Source organism: Orycteropus afer, unplaced genomic scaffold, assembly GCF_000298275.1.
Source record: "Orycteropus afer afer isolate SDZICR_OR568_19922 unplaced genomic scaffold, OryAfe1.0 scaffold00375, whole genome shotgun sequence".
Classification (NCBI taxonomy): domain Eukaryota; kingdom Metazoa; phylum Chordata; class Mammalia; order Tubulidentata; family Orycteropodidae; genus Orycteropus; species Orycteropus afer.
The window spans coordinates 991,850-1,011,522 of NW_006921962.1; the positions used below are offsets into that span (position 1 = coordinate 991,850).

Genomic DNA, 19,673 nt, shown 5'->3' on the forward strand with positions numbered 1-19,673 from the left:
ATGCTACCAGAGCTCCCAAAGAAGAAAGCAGAGGCCAGAGCCAAAGGCAAAATCTACAGCACCTGGTATTCCCAGGTGGTCTCCTATCCAAGTACTAACCAGGCCCAACCCTGCTTAGCTTCCGAGATCAGATGAGAACGGGCACATTCAGGGTAGTATCTATAATTTTAACTTAATTAAATGCCAAAACTCCTACTTTGCTATGTCACTCTTCACTTTGTAATTTTAATTTCACTATGTTTCTATCCTCAGCTTTAAGTTTTTGACAATTGGATGAAAAATATTGAGTGCTGTTCTGTAAAGGCAGGGAATATTTTAAAATCATAAATAACACACAACATAATTACCTGTAATATCAAAGTTTCTTATTTTTGCAAACTCTGGAAAATTTTAAAAATCAATGTGAAACATAATTATTTCCCAGGATTCTGTGTCATTTCTTAATGAGACTTATTACAATGAAAAAAAAAAAAAACACTGTATTAATCTATCAGTGTTCAAAAAGATGCCATAAAAGAAGGGAGGCATCTTTTTAACTTGGCCCTACAATCAATAATTATGTGCCAGATGATGATTTCAGCAATTGAATCATTAAGAAGGAAGATATCAAAATATATCTTGGCAATATCTGAGGGACAGAAGCCAACCATTTTCCTGTGTGGGGGTGGGGTGGCATGGGGGCAGAATCCACAGCCACATCCATGGATTCTCTCCATATAAAATCGAGGAAGTAGCTGTGTTTGACAGCCATTTAAGTTTCTGAAAATATGATACAAACTACAATGTAATTAGGAGCTCTGGTAGCGTAGTGCCTAAGCCATTTGACTGCTAACCAGAAGGCTGGCAGTTCAAACCCACCAGCCACTCCTTGGAAGGAAGATGGGGCAATCTACTTCTGTAGTGATACTACCTCAGAAACCCAAGGAGGGGTTGCTATGAGTTGAGTCCAACTCGACAGCACATAACAACAACAATGTATTTGTCTCACCATAAGTGAGTAGATAATTGCTGTGATAATAAGTCTGGTAAATGGTATCATTTCTTGTTTATGGATTCTTGTCATTTTTAGTATAAATTTTAATGATTTTACAAAGTTTCATGACATCAGTGGGTTAAACTACTCAGGTTTCTGAATTGCATATAAAACTTTTAATTTTAGAAAAATTAGTTTGAAACAGACATCTCCATAAGATACAGAAAAATCCACTCTCCAGTGGGAGGTTGTCTGTGCAATGGGAAGACAAATGAATGCAATTTTATGTCTTCTGACATCAGAAAAGTCTACGAAACTGTCAGAGAGATTCTGCATCTTCATCAATATTCATATCAGTACTCAGGACAATATTCAGCAATTTTACAACTATTTAAATCTCTAGATCTAATCCAGGGTAGAATTGAAATTGCATGCTATCTTTGTTGGGTACACATTCACTTTATGGAAATATATTCAAGCTTGAAGACATCATTCCTAAAATAGAGAACAAAATAGCTAACTTGGAAAAACAAACAATTGCACTTTGGTCAGAACAAACTTCAAAGGGGAAAATTGTATGTGAACACTGCCCTAGGCTTTAAATGCAGTATTTGAACACCACATGTCCAAGTTCCCAAGGATATCAGTAGATTTATTTAACAAACTGAAACTTAAGCTCCAAGTGAAAGAATGAAATCAAGAAGCCTGACTTGTTTCCTGGAAATCTGTTGGTATGAGACTTCTTCTAAGAGTGAAGGAGAACTGAGCAAGAATAGGTTCCTATTAATGTTGGCTCACATGCTCTACATTAGCAAACTTCAGACCCAAATTGCTTAAAAATTCCTTGAACTTTCATCAGTTTCCCAACTGTCTACATAGTAACTAAACTTGGAGAGCTTAATTAATTGTTCAAGTAGGAGCTCCAGTGGTGTGGTGCCTAAGGCATTTGACTGCTAACCCACAAGCCTAGCAGATCAAACCCACCAGCTGCTCCTCAAAAGGAAGGTTGGGCAACCTACTTCAGTAATAAAACCTCCTCAGAAACCCAAGGAGGGGTCGCTATGAGTAGGATCCGACTCGACGGCATTCAGTTTGGATTTTTTTTTTTTTTTAATAGCTACAGAAAGCCTGTGTTCTGGTCACCTAGTGCCACTCTGACAAGAGTATACCACAAATGGTATGGCCTTAACAAGCAGGAGTTTATTCTTACAATTTGGAGGCTTTAAGTCCGAGTTCAAAGTGCCAGGCTCTAGGGGCTGGGTGAAAGCCCCTCAGCCTTGGGCTTCAGCTCTGCCTCCAGCTCCTGGCCCACTGAAGCTGGAGGCTTTTCTTCACTCAGGCAGCTACTGGCTGCTGAGGCTGCCAAGCCCAAGGAACAAGTAAAAAGGCACAGTCCTGATGTTACCAAATCACAAGACAGGCCATTAATTCAAGTCCATTGTAAGTTTTCCGAGGTCGGCAGAGCGTGGCAGGGTGCTGAACAATGACACAGCTACATTCAGGGTTCCAGATGCCATAAGCTAGAGGCCATTCCCAAGGCTTCTCCTTAAATACAGGAAGCAGACCACATCCCAAAGGCAGCTAGTCAGCTGCTTTTGGTAGCTCCCACCATGGAGTCGATTGCCAATCTCATCCTGGGGAATAACCACCACCAGCTGACCAGCCACTCAACCAGGCCCAGCCAAGTTGACACACAAACTTAACCACCACAGCCTGTGAATGAGCCTGCAAAGATAATGTCCTCTTAAATTTATAATGGATATACTAGGGCTCTACTTTCTCATGATGAGAATAAAAAAGAACAAAGAGGTTTTTATAAAAAACAGTTTTGATTTAGTAATCCTTTAGTAAATGGAATCTCTGCTTGATTTAGTCTCATGTAAGATAATACAGGTTGGAGCTTTGCTGGTGCAATGGTTAAAACATTCAGTTATTAATCAAAAGGTCAGTGGTTTATACCAGCTTCTCCATGGGAAAAGATTAGGCAGTGTGCTTCCATAGAGGTGGACAGCTTTGGAAACCTATGGGGTACTCTGTTCTATAAGGTCAGGAGTTGGAATGATTCAATGAATGGCAAGTGGTACCATTGAAGGTAATACATTTGTCAAATGTTTACTTTGAGAAACTGGAAAACCACAGTTTCATCTATATAAAAACAGCATTCAGTCTATTTTTTTTCCTACAAATCAGGTTTTCTGGATTAGGACCTCAAGTTACATTTCAAATAGTAAAAATGGAATCCAGCATTTACCACTGAGAACCCTGAAAAAACACTTAAATATAAGTTTAATATAGCTTTGGGCACTTTAATAAGTGTTAGTTATGTTATCACTGTAACCATTTCAGCAACACTTTACTAAACAATTTTCCTAGTGACTAGTACAAAGCCAGTAAGGAATGCAGGCTCACAATTTTCTAAGAGATTCCAATATAAAGAAGATAATCCTGGTACAAACTAAAATACAAATTTTCTTATTAAATATAAATGTTCAATGAAGAGCTAGTCACATATCTCACAGGAAGGTAGATGCTTATTTAAAGAGTTAAGTGTTGAGAGGTGTCCTATTATGCGGTTTAGACACAGTGACAAAATTACTGCCAGACACCAATAATTTGGGAGCATTTGCTTTTCTCTTTTTCCATTTTAGCTACCTATCTTCTGCCTGCTTCACTCTGCTGTAACATGTAGTGATAAGAATTTCATTAGAAAATATTAAAGCACAACATATATTTGAATAGGTTGCTGCTTCTCTTATCACTCTAAAAATAAAAAAAAGAACATTAAGGGTTTAGCTGATAATAACCGCTGTGCATATGTAATTCTAGTATCCAAACATGCCAAAAATTCAGGTAACATTGTAAGTGATCTACTAGAAACAAGAAATTAAAAGCTCATGCAACCAGAGCCACCATTTTGCCAACACACTAAAATACATGCAACATACATTTCAACGTTAAGTTTTCACAAAATTCAATCATTTCAAAGCAAGATAATATTGTAATACCATACAAGATCACATGTCCCAAAATACTTGATAAAATTATTTCCATTTGCTCAAAGAACACCACATTGGCTGAAAAATCAATGTTACTGGGAAAAGAAAAGAAAAAAGCCATTATGACATGTAGTGCTAAGCTGTTATATTTGGGCTGAATATAAGAACAGATTTTAGGGAAGGTGACTATTTTTAGGAAAAGTAAGTAAATCTTTAATCTGCACATTCTGATCTCCTTGAATTGTTCATTGTGCTGCTTAAAGCACTTTTTTTTTTTTTAATTTTTAGTTTTACCTGCAGTTCACCCCATTCAGTTTAAAAACAATTCTGTATTTCTAATTCTAAAAAAGCTGGTGTAAGTATATTGTATCTTATCTCTCCCACTAATTGCAACTGAAAATGCTGAGTTAAATGTTTTTTTGTGCTGTGGAGTCAGACTCTACTCATAGTGGCCTGTCCTTGGGTTTCCGAGGAGGTATCACTGTGGAAGTAGATTGCCCAACCATCCTTTCAAAGATTGGCTGGTGGGTTTGAACCACCAGCCTTCTGGTTAGCAGTCAATTCCCTTAGGCACTACACTACCAGAGCTCTGCTGAGTTAAATACACAAACCAATAATCAGAAGACTCTGTTAGCACTCAAGAGACAAACTAGTAGTGAGTTCCCTGTTATTTTGTTTTTTTACAACTAAAAACACAAGCTAAAAGAGGCTAACATCCATTTATAAAAAATTAAAAAAGAAAGAAACACAGACAAACTAGTAGTGAGTTCCCTGTTGTTTTGTTTTTTACAATTAAAAACCCAAGCTAAAAGAGGCTAAAATACATTTATAAAAATAAAGAGAACTATCAGAAGACTACAAAAACTCAAGGGACAACCTATTGGTGAGTTTCCTGTTTTTCATTTACTTTTATTCTTTGCTGTTGTAGTTGTGGTTTGTTTGTTTTTCCTCTTATATATTCTGGCCTGGGCACTAGAGCATCCCCAAAGCTGGAATTCCCAATGAATACAAACAGATAAAGCCTCAAGAAAAGCCTACTATCTCTGGCCAGAAGGAAAGTAAAGACAGGAATCAGAATCCATTTGATTTCCTTCTCCTTAATGCAGGGAAATAAAACAACAACAACCACAATGCAGAGAACATCAGCAAAGAAGCAGTGCCCCCCCCACCTTGGTTGTCCCCCCCCCCCGCCCCAATACTATAGTGACCTTGGTGACACTTCACACTATTCACCAAGTTAATGGCAAGGAAGTCCTGTGACTTCCTTTCTCTTCTGTCACTTTGTAGCAGCTCCTATAGGATGGAGTCCTGGGAACTCTCCTGTCCTACAGCAAGGGTTGTTAGGTGCCATTGAGTTGATTTGCTACTCATACCAGCCAAAGTGACAGAGTGGAAGTGTCTCATAGGATTTTCTAGGCTATAATATATGAGTCGGGGCCGACTCGACGGCAAATAACAACAACAACAACAACATTTTAGGCTCAGAACAGATTGCCAGGTCTTTCTCCTGCAGAGCCATGGGGTGGGTTCAGAATGCCAGCCTTTCAATTAGCAGCCAAGGGCTTAACCATTAGCCACCAGGGCTCTGGAAATAATCAGTGCTGGTTCCTCTCACCACCAGCATCCAAGGCAGTACCGAGGGTGGAGCCCTCTTGATTCGCTCTGTACTGCCCCAGAGAAGTGCCAGCAAAAAGGCAGAATCCCTCCCTTTCCTCTCCTCAGGGGCACTGCGTGGTCAGCTCTGCAGGACTGAAGGTTGGGAACAGTGTAGGGAAACTAAAGCCTCGACTTTCTACCAAGAAAAGCAGCAGGAAGGAGCCCAGGAAAGTGCTTCAGAGAGGAAAGAGAGAATCATGAAGGGCACAGAGTTGGAGAAAGGGATGCTTTTAATCCGTGTATGAAGTCCTGGGTCTACTCTCAAACTCTTCATATGTGAATCCAGCCACAGCTCACACATCCAGACAGCAAAGGTTCTGAACACTAGACGTGAGTTTCAGACTGGTTTCTGGGAGGGTCACGAGTGAGACAGATCAGAACAGCACTGCAAAGGATTTGAAAAGTACACTGATGTTGGAACCACAGTCCACAGACTAGGCCAGGATTGATCGTATGCTAATATAAACAAGCAACGAGACCAAAAATCCAGAATTTTAAACAAGATCTAGAATTTCATAAGACAATATTTAAAATGTCCAAGATAAAATTATTTGTACACTAAGGATAAAGTTAATAAATATGCATATTAAATATCCAACATTAATCATGACCCAAGAAATATGGACTAACACTGTTTTAATGAATGAGAACATAGACATTCTCAGAAAAGAAATAAAGGTTACAACAAAGAATCAAATTATTTGAGAGGAAAGAGGAAATGGAGGAAAGAAAAGGAAAACTGTTGTTTTTGTGCGCAATTAAGTATATTCCAACTCACAGCAACCCTATAGGATAGAGTAGAACTGCGCTATGGCACTTCCTGGGGTGTAATCTTTAGGGGAGCAGATCACCTGGTCTTTTTTCTCTGTGGAACTGCTGGTGGGTTCAAATCAACCTTTTGGTTAGCAGCCAAAAACTTAACCACTGTACCACCAGTGCTCCTCAAAAAGGAAAATAGCCAAAGGGAAACTAATAATAAAAAGGTAGACATAAATATAAATGTGTCAATAATTAAATCCATGTGAAACATACTGATCTAGATAGATTAAACTTAAAGGATGAAAAAGATAAGTGATTCAACCGCTAATCAAAAAAAGGTAGAGTGGTTATATGAATGTCACATAAAGTAGAATTCAGAACAAGGAAAATTAACATAGATTTTTTAAAAAAATCAATATATTGGAAAAAAAAAATACAGTATTCCCACAGTATTAGCAGGGGATTGGTTACAGGACCCCTCCAGATAGCAAAATTCCCAGATGCTCAAGTCCATTATATAAAATGGAGATGGTGTTGTTTTTACATGCCATCGAGTTGTCTCCAACTCATAGTGACCCAATGTACAAATAAACGAAACAAGGCCTGGTCCTGTGCCAGCTCCATAATCCCAGCTATACCTGAAGCCATCGTTGTAGCCTCTATGTCAGTCCATCTTGTTGAAGGCCTTGCTCTCTTTTGTTGACCTCCCATTTTACCAAGCATGATATCCTTCTCCAGGGAGTGTCTTTTTACAACATGACCAAAGTAGGTGAGACGAAGTCTGGCCATTCTCACTTCCAAGGATCATCTGGCTGCACTTCTTCCAGGACAGATTTGTTTGGTCTTTTGGCAGTCCATGGTACTTTCATCATTCTTCACCAGCACAACTCAAAAGCATCGACTCTTTTTCAGTCTTCCTTATTAACTGTCCAGCTCTCATATACATATGAGGCTACTGAAAATACCATGGCTTGTGTCAGGCACAGCTTAGTCCTCAAGGAGAAATCTTCACTCTTCAGCACTTGAAAAAGATCTTTTGCAGCTGATTTGCCCAGTGCTATTCATCGTCTGATATCTTGACTGTTGCTTCCATTGGTGTTGGTTGTAGAACCAAGTAATATGAAGTCTGACAACTTCAATCTTTTCTCCATTTATCATGATGCTGCTTATTGGTCCAGTTGTGAGGATTTTTGTTTTCTTTATATTGAGATGTAATCCATACTGCAGACTGTATTCTTCAGTCTTCATCAGTAAGTGTTTAAAGTCATCCTCACTCTCAGCAAGTAAAGTTGTGTCATCAGCATATTGCAGGTTGTTAATGATACTTCCTCCAATCCTGATGCCATGTTCTTCTTCATATAGTCCAACTTCTTGGAATATTTGCTCAGCATACAAACTGAATCAGTATTGAGAAAGGATACAACCCCCTGACACACTCCCTTCTTGATTTTAAACCATGCAGTGTCCCCTTGTTATGTTTGAATGACAGCCTCCTGGTCTATGTACAGGTTCCTCATGAGTATAATTAAATGTTCTGGAATTTCCATTCTTCTCAATGATATCCACAATTTGTTATGATCCACACAATCAAATACTTTTGCATAGTCAATAAAATACAAGTAAACATCTTTCTGGTATTCTTTGCTTTCAGCCAGGATTCATGTGACATTAGCAATGATATGCCTCATTCCATGTCCTCTTCTGAATCCAGCTTGCATTTCTGGAAGTTCTTTCAATACACCTCTGCAACCATGTTTGAATTATCTTCAGTAAGATTTTACTTGTGTCAGATATTAATGATAATTAATTCTGTTCGATAATTTCCACATTCTGTGGAATCAACTTTCTTTGGAATGAGTCTCTTCCAGTTGGCCAGGGAGCTGTCTTTCAAATCTCTTGGCATAGCCAAGTGAGTGCCTCCATCATGGCATCTATTTATTGAAACATCTCAGTGGGTATCCTGTCATTTCCTGGAGCCTTCTTTTTTACCACATCGTTCAGTGCAGCTTTGACTTCTTCCTTCAGTACCATTGGTTCTTGATTATATGCCACTTCCTGAAATGGATGAACATTGATCAATTCTTTTTGGTACAGTGAACAGTGACTCTGTGTATTCCTTTCATCTTCTTTTGATGTTTCTGGCATTACTCAATATTTTGCCCATGGAATCTTCTAATATTGCAACTCAAGGCTTAAGCTTTTCTTCAATTCTTTCAGCTTGAGAGTGTGTTCTTCCTTTTTGGTTTTCTAACTCCAGATCTTTGCACATTTCATTATAATTGACTTTGTCTTCTCGAGTTGCTCTTTGAAATCTTCTGTTCAGCTCTTTTCTCTTGTCATTTCTTCCATTTTCTTTAGCTACTGTCAGCTCAAGGACAAGTTTTAGAGTCTCTTCTGACATCCATTTTGGTCATTTCTTCCTTTTCTCTCTTTTTAATGACCTTTTTCTTTCTTCATGGATGATGCTCTTGATGTCATCCCACAATTCCTTTGGTTTTCAGTCATTGGTGTTCAATACATCAAATCTATTCTTTAGATGATCTCTAAATTCAGGAAAGATGCAATCAAGGTCATATTTTGGCTCTTGTGGACTTATTTTGTCTTCAACTTCAACTTGAATTTGCATATGAGCAATTGCACAGTCAGCTCCTGGCCTTGTTTTGGCTGAAGATTTTGTACTTCTATATCACCTCTTGCCACCAATGTAGTCAATCTGATTCCTGTGTACTCTATCTGGCAAAGTCCACATGTAAAGTCACTATTTGTGTTGTTGAAAAAAGGTATTTGCAATGAATACATCATTGGTCTTGCAAAATTCTATCATGCAATCTTCAGCATTATTTCTATCATCAGGGCCATACTTTCTAAATACTGGTGATTCTTCTTTGTTTCCAACTTTTGCATTCCAATCACCAGTGATAATCGGCATATCTTGATTGCATGTTTTTTTCAATTTCAGACTGCAGAAATTGGTAAAAATTTTCAATTTCTTCATCTTTGGCTTTGGTGGTTGGTGCATAAATTTGAATAATAGCAGTATTAACTGGCTGTTCTTGTAGGTGTATGGATATTATCTTATCACTGTTAGCATTGTACTTCAGGATAGATCTTGAAACATTCTTTGTGATGATGAATACTACTCCATTCCTCTTCAATTTGTCACTCCCAGGATAGTAGATTATGTGGTTGTCTGATTCAAAATGGCCAAAACCAGTCCATTTCAGCTCACGAATCCATAGGATATCAATCTTTATGTGTTCCATTTCCTTTTTGTCAACTTCCAATTTTCCTAGGTTCATCCTTAATACATTCCATGCTCCGATTATTAATGGATATTTGCATCTGTTTCTCCTCAGTTTGAGTCATGCCACGTCAGCCAATGGTGGTCCCAAAAGCTTTACTTTATCCTTATGATTATGGTCAGTTCTACTCTGATGATACAGTTCTTTCCCAGTCATCTTCTGAGTGTTTTCCAACCTGAGGGGCTCTTCTGGCACTGTATCAGACAATGTTTCAGGGCTATTCATAAAGTTGTTCAGTAGTGTAACAGACAGTGTTTCTCTGTTATTCATAAGGTTTTACCCAGCCAATGGCTCTTTGAGAATTGGATGGCCCTCTTCCTTCTTCCAAGTCTGTAGCAGTCTGAAAGCTCTGCTGAAACCTGTCCACCATGGGCAACCCTGCTAGCATTTGAAACACCTGTGGTACAGCCTCCAGCTTCATAGCAACATGCAAGCCACCACAGTAACACAAAGTGACAGACAAGTTCATCTCCCTTAGCTGTTCCAAACCTCTCCACCCACCTCCTGGCCTTCCCCCTCCTTGTTCCGGCTCTTGGCCATCTCTTCTTCCTGAGGCTTCCTGGCTAGACGGATTCTCTCCCTCCCTCCCCTTACCTGGATCAGGCCTTCAGCCCTGGCTTCTTCTGGCAGTATCCCGCCTTGGGTGGGTTCTCTCCTTCCCTCCTCTTACCTGGTTCAGGACTTCAGCCCTGGCTTCTTCTGGTGGTTTCCTGCCTTGGGTGTGTTCTCTCCCTCCCTCCCCTTTCCTGGATCAGGGCTGTCAGCCCTGGCTTCTGCCAGGGGCTTCCATAAAATGGTGTAGTATGCATATAACATACATACATCCTCCCATATGCTTTAAATCATCTTAACTACTAATAATATCTAATAAAAACGATTAGGTATTATCCACAGTTGGCTGAAACTGTAGATGTGGAACACAAGGGTAGGATAGGGAGGGCTGACTACAAATTGCAACCAAGGTAGGTTTATTTTAGCAATACAAGGCATACAAAAGATTTTCAACAGTTCAAAATTAATCAATGTAATTTACCACATTAACAGGCAAAGAAAAAAAAAAAAAAAAAGATCATATCAAAAGAATCCGAAAAACATTTCATAAAATTTAACATTTATTTATGATTAAAAACAAACAAACCAAAAAAGCCCTCCTCAAATTAGGAATAGAAGGGTATTAGTGCCTAAGCCATTTGACTGCTAACCAGAAGGCTGGCAGTTCAAACCCACCAGCATCTCTGCAGATGGAAGATGAGGCAATCTACTTTTTAAAGATTTATAGACTTGGAAACTCAATGGGGGTCTCTATGAGTTGGAATTGTCTTGATGGCAGTGAGTTTGGTTTTTGGTTTGTTGAAAATATATACAACATACCAATTCAACACTTTTTGCATGTACAGTACAGTGAGATTGATTATATTTTTCAAATTGGGCAGCTATTCTCACTTTTCTTGTACCATTTATTCCTCCCCTGTTGACAACTCACTTTATTTTAAGCTTCCTATCTAATCTTTTGAGTGGCTGTATCAATTGTATGCATATAGTATATTCTTTAAGAGATCACAGTGCTCACAGTGGACCATCTTTACTAGTTAAACTAGACTGTTGTTTGGTTTAATGAAGGCTTCAGGGAATATTTTTGGTTTATGGTTTCAGGGTTAAAGATTTTCTCATAGTAGTGGTTTTGGGAGTTCATCTAGCCTCAATGACTTCTGAAAGTCTAGATTCTATGAGAACAAAAATTCTTTCTCACATTTTTTTTTTCTCAGTTCAACCTGGATTCTTCTTTAGAATCTTTGATCAAAAAATTCAGTAAATGGTAGTTGAGCACAACCAGTTTTTCTGGTCTCATGGTAAAGGAGGCAATTGTTCAAGGAGGGAAGCAGCCACACTTTCTATTCCATCTTCCTATTTCTGTCTGTTCTTCTAACATCAATCTTAATGGGAAAAAGACTAAATGTTTTTACCCTACAATCAGGAACTAGGAAAGGGTGTCTGCTCTTGCCATTATTATTCAGTATCATTACTGGAAGTCTGATATCACTCTATACCAGATCTAGAAGAGCAGGAAAAGAAATAAAAGTCATTTAGATTGGAAAGAATATAATAAAAACTCTTTCTGTTCATAGATAACATGATTGTATACATAGCCATTCCAAATAAATTTACAAAATTCTCCTAGAACTAATAAGTGAGTTTAGCAATATATGTCATAGAATATATATCAGAATATAAAAATAATTAGTATTTCTATATAGGAGCTCTGGTAGCATAGTGCCTAAGGCACCTGACTGCTAACCAGAAGGCTAGCAGTTCAAACCTACCAGCCACTCCTTGAAAGGAAGATTGGGCAATCTACTTCCATAGTGATACCACCTTGGAAACCCAAGGAGGGATCACTTTGAGTCAGGTCTGACTCAACAGCACGTAACATAACATAATATATAGTTGTTGTTGTTGTTATGTGCCATCGAGTATTTTTTAGAAACCAAATTTTTTTCAAATAACACCATTTATAATAGCTATAAAACTTAAATGATTAATATAAATCCAACAATATATGTTAAAAATCGGTATGCTGAAAAGTGCAAAATGCTGATGAAAAAATATTTAAAAAGATCTAAATAAATGGAGAGACATACAAAATCCATACTAATACATACTGTACTAATCCATTTACATATCATTCTAGAGAAGGAAAAAAAGTATAGGAACAGAGACAAATCAATGTTTTTCAGAGGTTAGAATGAGGTAGGTTCAGAATACAAAGGTGACATTACGAAGATATTATTTGTCAGTATTCAAATTGTTCCATATTCCTGTCTATAATGACATTGCAAGAATTCAAGCAAATATAAAAACTCAAAATTGTACAACAAAAAGTAAATTTTACTCTAAGTGAATTAAAAAAGAAAATAGAATTAAAAAAAAAAAAAAAAAACAGTTCTGTGGACTTTGAGTAACTTATATCTGAAAGGCTAGGTATGCAAGCCAAGGCATGAGAAGTAAATATATCTGATGCACCCATAAAGAATAAATATATTTAACTACTTAAAATTCCTCACCACCACCCAGGCAGAAATGGGAGGAGTATGGAGAATATAAAACTCTAATTGAGAGGAAATGAGGTAAGAGTAATACTTGAGTAACCTAGCTTCTGCTTCTAATCAATGATGTGGAAATTTTCCAGGTAGAATGACTTAACCTGGATATTGTCTTCAGTTCAGCAGTTTTCCTAAACACTGCCTGGAACAGAATACTAATAATAATCAGTACCTCTTCAATGGCACCTGCAGAAATCCTGTGACCTGCAACATTTATTACATCGTCAACTCGAGACATAACATACAAATAGCCTTCTTCATCCATGTAACCAGCATCCATGGTGTCATAATATCCCTGCAAATAAGAATAAAAACATTTAATTAGCATGTAGAATTAGGCAATATAATCATTTTTAAGCTTTAGAAAATATAAAATATGACAGCAGTGAATTAATAGTATCCATTTGTCTTTCTCTCATAACTTAACCATGAGATTGAATTACCTTTGCTTTCAAAAGCTTACAAGAATCTTCTTGCTCCTCTAACACCAGAAATAAATTAAAGTTTGAGGAGCTCAGGTGGCATAGTTCCTAAGGCATTTGATTGCTAACCAGAAAGCTGGTGGTTCAGACCCACCAGCCACTCCTCGGAAGGAAGGTTGGGCAATCTACTTCCATAGAGCTACTGCCTCAGAAACCCAAGGAGGGGTCGCTATGAGTCGGAACCGACTGGACGGTAGTAAGTTTTTTCTTTTCTTTCTTTTTTCTTTTTTTTAAATATATGTTTGAATAGCATAGTGGTTAAAGCATTCAGCTGCTAATGAAAAGGTCAGCAGTTTGAACCCACAAGTTGTTCTGCAGGAGAAAAATGAGGCAGTCTGCCTCTGTAAAGATTCACAGACTTGCAAACTCTATGGGGGCAGTTCTACTCTGTCCTATGGGGTCACTATGAGTCAGAATCATCTCAATAGCAGTCAGTTTGGTTTAGTTTGGTATTTTCATTCAAGTTAAGTGTTTGAACTTAGAGTTGTAAAGTTTATGAACCCAATTTCAAATTTTAATGGAGAAGTAATAGCTCAACATTTCAATACACTTTGAAATTGCAAAGTAATTCTTTGATAGATTTCTTCTTTAATTTTATTAATTTTTAAAAGCTTTAAAGCTCCTTATGAATAACTGCAAAATATAATAGTAGTTTATTAACATGGATTGGGATTGGACTCACGTTTCAGTGAAAATTAATAGTTGATAGTACATATGAAATTTTAATTTCTAGTCAATTCAAAGAAGCTCTGGTAGCATAGCGCCTAAGGCAATTGACTGCTAACCAGAAGCCAGGAGGGTCAAACCCACCAGCCACTCCTCAGAAGGAAGGTTGGGCTATCTACTTCCCTCGTGATACCGCCTCGGAAACCAAAGGAGGGGTCACTATGAGTCAGTTCTGACTTCATGGCACATAGCAACAACAATAGTCAATTCAAAGCAGAACTTCTTCACTAACTAGAAGTTAATGTAGAATGAAGAATAAAGAGGAATAATACATAGAAAATAAATGTTCCTTTCCCTTGTATTTCTGAGTTATATTGACATCTATGTAAGCATGAATTTTGGTACAAGTTCAGGTGAGTCACTGTTTATGTTTCTTAGCTTCTTTGAGACTCAGTGTAGTCATCTGTTAATTGGGTAATGATCTCTGCTTCATTGGGCTGTTGTGAATATAAAACAGACTGGTATATATTGAGAGAGGGCATGCCTTGGGACATGACAGACAAAAAAACAAACTCTCTGTCAGTGAGTTGATTCCGACTATAGGACAGAGTAGAATTGCTCCACAGTGTTTTTAAGGCTGTAAATCTTTATGGAAGCAGAGCACCTCATCTTTTTACCACATAGCAATTGGAGGGTTCCAACCACCAAACTTTTGGTTAGCAGACAAATGCATGAACCACTGTATCACCTGAGCTCCTTAACACATCATGAACTCTTAATGATCAGTAGCTCTTATTGCAACTATTATTATTATTACTACTTTTATAGAGGCAGCCTAGAATAGTGGTTAAGAGCATGGACTCTGAAGCCAGGCTGTATGGATTCAATTCTCAGTTCTATTATTTCTAAGCTGGGTGACTCCAGGCAACTTACTCAACCCTCCTGTGCCTCAATATTCTAATGTGTTAAATGGGATTTTAATAGTATCAATCTCATGGAGTATTATGAGGATTACATGAAATAATATATGAAAAACTTGTAGGCCTAGAACATATCAAAGCATTATTAAACTCTCAGATGAGAGATTTCAGGTCAGGTAACAAGCCAGGGTATAGAATCTCTCTATATAAATTCCACGTAAACTGGGATCTTGAAGGAGATTTCAGTGTTAGAGATGAGCATGGTAAAAGGACATACCCATGTTGTTGGCCACTATCAGGTTATAATTAATCATGTCAGTACTCTGATGATTTAACTGTGACCTATCAGGTAGATAGATTGGGCTGACGGAAGCCAACTACACTGACAAATATTCCCTGCCAGAGGCCATAGGTGGCATGTTTAATCTTGGTTTCTGAGGTCATTTGATACTGAGATCTCTTTCTAAAGGCAGTTATTTTTATTCTTATCATTTGTCTACTTGATTAGGTTATCTGCCTTTCAATCATAAATAATAGAGAGAGAATGCTAAGCACTTATATTCGCTTTTTATGGAATTCTGATCATCCATTCTTTTTTCCTGAGAGCATAATGAGGACTAGCCATCTTTCTCAGGGAAAGAAACAACAGTCAAAGGACAGCAAATAGGTAACAATGAGACCTGGAAGGGTATGATCAATAAGGGGCTGTTACGAACACAACACACAGGACCTAGGCATAGAACAATGGGTAAGCCACAAAACAGGAAACAGGACTACACTGGGGCATCATAGCCTGGGGCACTGAGGGTTGGCCTTTGAAAATACTGTCTTTATCTTGTATCTGGATTTTAAAATAAAGAGCACAGAGACCATTGAGGAAAGGATACCAAAATAAGTGAAGAAATAGAAAAATACAGTATCAGCAAGCAGAATGAATTTTGCTCACATAACTAAGACTAGAGGAGGTTAAGGGGTCTTCATGACAGTGTACAATTCCCATCAGTAACCCTCAGTCTGTAAAGAGAAATCTAATAGAGGGAATGATATAGAAATTCTGAAAAACCTTTTGATTTCATTAAAAATTTCCTGATACTGAGGGCTGGAGAAATCTAGGGAAAATGACTAAGAGAAACTGGAGGTTTTTTTTTTTTTTTTAAAATCTCCAGACACTGATAAATAAAGTAAGTATAAACATGACTTATTTAGACAATTTTGGTTTGGGCATTCAAATCCCTCACAGGCAGAAACTGGTCCTGGTGACCTTTGAAAGACCCTTTGTGATATATGATTCTAAGAGGACATTTATCAGTTTAACAGGTAAGAGCTACAGAGAAGTGCATAATCAAACTGAACCAAACTCACTGCCGTCAAATCAGACCCCTGACTGACTCATAGAGACCCCTCCTTGGGTTTCTGAAGCAGTGTCACTACAGAAGTAGATTGCCCAACCTTCCTTCTGAGGAGTGGCTGGTGGATTTGAACTGCCAGATTTCTGGTTATGAGTCAAATGCCTTACGCACTATGCCACCAGAACTCCTACAGAAGTGTATAGGAAGGTAAATATATACATACATATGAGTCGGGTCCGACTCGATGGCACATAACAACAATAACAACAACATAGTAAAGTTCTTACAGGAAATTTTTTGAAGTATAGATGCTTGAATGCTTCTTGATTCTTCCAGAGTCCCGAAAAAGCCCCAGGGGGTAATGGCAACCTTACATTAAAAACAAAGACAAAACAAAACAAAAAAGAGCACTTAAAATTATGAAGAAAGTGGTTAGGAAAACAGATTGATTAGAAATATTATTTTTCCAATGTGATGGATAATCACAATTCAACTTCCACATCGAAATGCAACCCCTAAATCCACTGGACAGATCATGTCTAACTGAGCCCAAAATATCTACAGAATCATTGAGAAATGACTCTAGTTTCTAGACAGTACCCTAAAGGCAATGATATTGGGCATTATTAGTTGCAAGCATTGTTATGCAAAGAAGCATAATACTTGCAAAAAAAGAGAACCAAATATGTGTCACTGGACTACTCTTTAAGAGATAGATCTATCCATCCACCATATAAAAAGAAGCTAATGTTTTTGTAAGTACCAAGGAACCAACTGCCACCTCTGCCTCTTTGTGCCATCCTAGTTGTTGAAAAAGTGACCCACTTTCATACAAGTTAGCATTTTTGCACAATGTAGTGGAGTGGGGCAATTAAACATTCAGTGTACAATCTTATCTTCATAATTAATGTGTGTCCCTCCCCTGAGAGTGCCCTCTCACTGCTCCCTCTTCTATTCTTCCTTTCTATGACCTTCTCAACTTATGTGATTGCTCAAGTCCTATGAACACATAGAGACACTTGAACATATAAAATATAAGGTAACATATGAGTACATCTTTTTTATTTCAACAAACTTCTCCTATATGACCTTTCCCCACAGTGCCTAACAGACATTATATACCTGGAAAGGACTTAATCTATATCTATCTATCTACCTACCCATCTATTTATTTGTGTTGTTGTTGTTATGTGCCGTCAAGTCAGACCTGACTCAGAGCAACCCTTCCTTGGGTTTCTGAGGCAGTATCACTACGGAAATAGATTGCCCAGCCTTCCTTCTAAGGAGTGGCTGGTAAGTTTGAACTGCCAGACTTCTGGTTAGCAGTCAAGTGCCTTAGGCACTATGCTACCAGAGCTATATATAAATATATTTTTTCATACTGGTTCTCTGAAGGGAAAGTCTAACAAAGATTATGACTCAAATAATTTTCTGGACATAGAAACTTTGTAGATGTCCCATAGTTTAAAATTTTAGATATTATAAAATTTAGGGACATCCAAATAACTACTCCTGAATTCACACAATAAAAAACACCAGTGAAGTGGTATCCTCACAGTGCTAATGCTGAGAAAGTTGAAAATAAAGTAGACATTGCTACTGCCCACATAAGGCAACATTACACGTCCTCCCTCCAAGCAGTATTTTCAGTTCTGACATGACAAGAATGAAGCAAGATGGTACACAAGTCACCACAAAATTAGATCTATGAGGCACTGGGTTTTATTCTCACATTCTGTCAGGAAGGAAAATTCTGTCACAAGTGGGGTCACTGGCCAGTGCCTCCTTGTTCAGCCCTGCTGTTACTGCTCCTTTTTGCCATGACCAATAGTGGCCCTGGTAAAACTATCAAACATATTGTTGTTGTTGTTTTTATGTGCCATTGAGTCAGCCCTGACTCATAGTGACCCCTCCTTGGTTCTCTTTTTATATCATCTTAAGACTGTGGATAAATGCTACATTAGCATTTTTAGATCTCATGTAATTATATAAAATACATGGGAAAGCATTTTATAATCTGTAGAAGAACTTCACAAGTGCTTGTGTGTTGTTGCTGTTGCCATTGTTGCTATTATTTCTCCAGCACTAAACGTTTGCAGAAGTAACAGGCTGAAGCAGATAATCCCTTACATTAGTCCTTCTAAATCATGCTGTAGATGCAGTCACTTAATTTTTTTTAATTGTTAATATTTTAGGAAAAAATATAAAAATCACTGATTGTTAAACATTGAATTAAAACCTGAATATGATAACCACTAAAACACATTCAATTTAGCAGCATTTTTTGGATTTTTTTAGGATAAAAAAGAATCCTAAAAAGAGGTGGTGGCATAGCATTTAAGGCATTTGACTGTTAACCAGAAGGTTGGTGGTTCAAACCCACCAGCCACTCTGCAGAAGGAAGACTGACTAATCTACTTCCATAAAGATTAACTGCCTCAGAAACCCAAAGGTTATGAGTTAGAAGTGACTCGAAGGCAGCAAGTTTGGTTTATTTTGGAAGAAGAGGTGGCAGACCAAATGTCCAATAGGGACAAGAATATATAACATTAAAGAGTTAAGCAGACCACATGTAAAATTAACAATGGCAATAACAACAAACCTGATGGAGAAGGCTTTTGTTTGCATATTAAATAATGAATAATGTTTAGTGGCTCCAATAAATAGATCATGATATGTATGCTTTTCATGGTGCCATTTTTTAACAGAGATGTGAATATAAGAAAACATGCCTCTATTCTAAGAAAAGCTGGGAAGGAAGAGAGGCAGCATGGTGGGTTTGGAGTGGCCTGAGGGGGACCAGGAAGGAAGCAAGGCAGTGTGGCAAGTTTGGAATGGCTGAGGGAGAACAGGAAGTGAGTGTAGCGGTTTGGAATAGCTAAGGAAGATGAACTTGTATGATAGTTAGTAGTACTGTGGTGGTTACTAAGAGTGACTCAGATAGAAGAAGCCATCCACTTCTCAAAAAATTTGACCACTGAAAATCTTATGAATATTAGCGAAACACTGTCTGATATATTACTGGAAGATTTTATGAATATCCTTGAAACACTGTCCAATATAGTGCCAGAAAATAGGCCCCTCAGGTCAGAAGGCACTCAAAATACAACTGGGGAAGAACTCGGAGTCGTGCCAACCTTAATGATGTGGATAGAGTAAAGCTGTCAAGACCTCCATTTGCTAACATGGCACAATGCAAGATGAGAAGAAACAGCTGCAAACATCCATTAATAACAGGAACATGGAATGTACAGAGTATGAATCTAAGAAAATTGGAAGTTGTCAAAAATGAAATGGAATGCTTAAAGATTGATATCCTCAGCATTAGTGAGTTGAAATGGACTGGTTTTGGCCATTTTGAACTGGACAATTATATGATCCACTATGCTGGGAATGACAATTTGAATACCTTTTTTCAACAACACAAATGGCAGCTATTCATGTGGATTTTGTCAGATGGAGAACACAG

General features: G+C 37.9%; 1 protein-coding gene and 1 pseudogene across 1 annotated transcript in view; both read right to left on the reverse strand.

Annotated features, from left to right (window-relative positions):
• The window catches only part of ACSS3 (acyl-CoA synthetase short chain family member 3), a 281,025-nt gene that overhangs the window by 12,550 nt on the left and 248,802 nt on the right, over positions 1 to 19,673 (reverse strand). Inside the window, exons 12-13 of the mRNA XM_007953165.1 lie at positions 16,492 to 16,573; positions 12,960 to 13,082 (exon numbers count right to left, since the gene is read on the reverse strand). Of these exons, the coding sequence (XP_007951356.1) occupies positions 12,960 to 13,082; positions 16,492 to 16,573 (205 nt within the window). The remainder of the gene's footprint in view (positions 1 to 12,959; positions 13,083 to 16,491; positions 16,574 to 19,673) is intronic.
• On the reverse strand, positions 51 to 167 carry LOC122151298 (annotated as a pseudogene).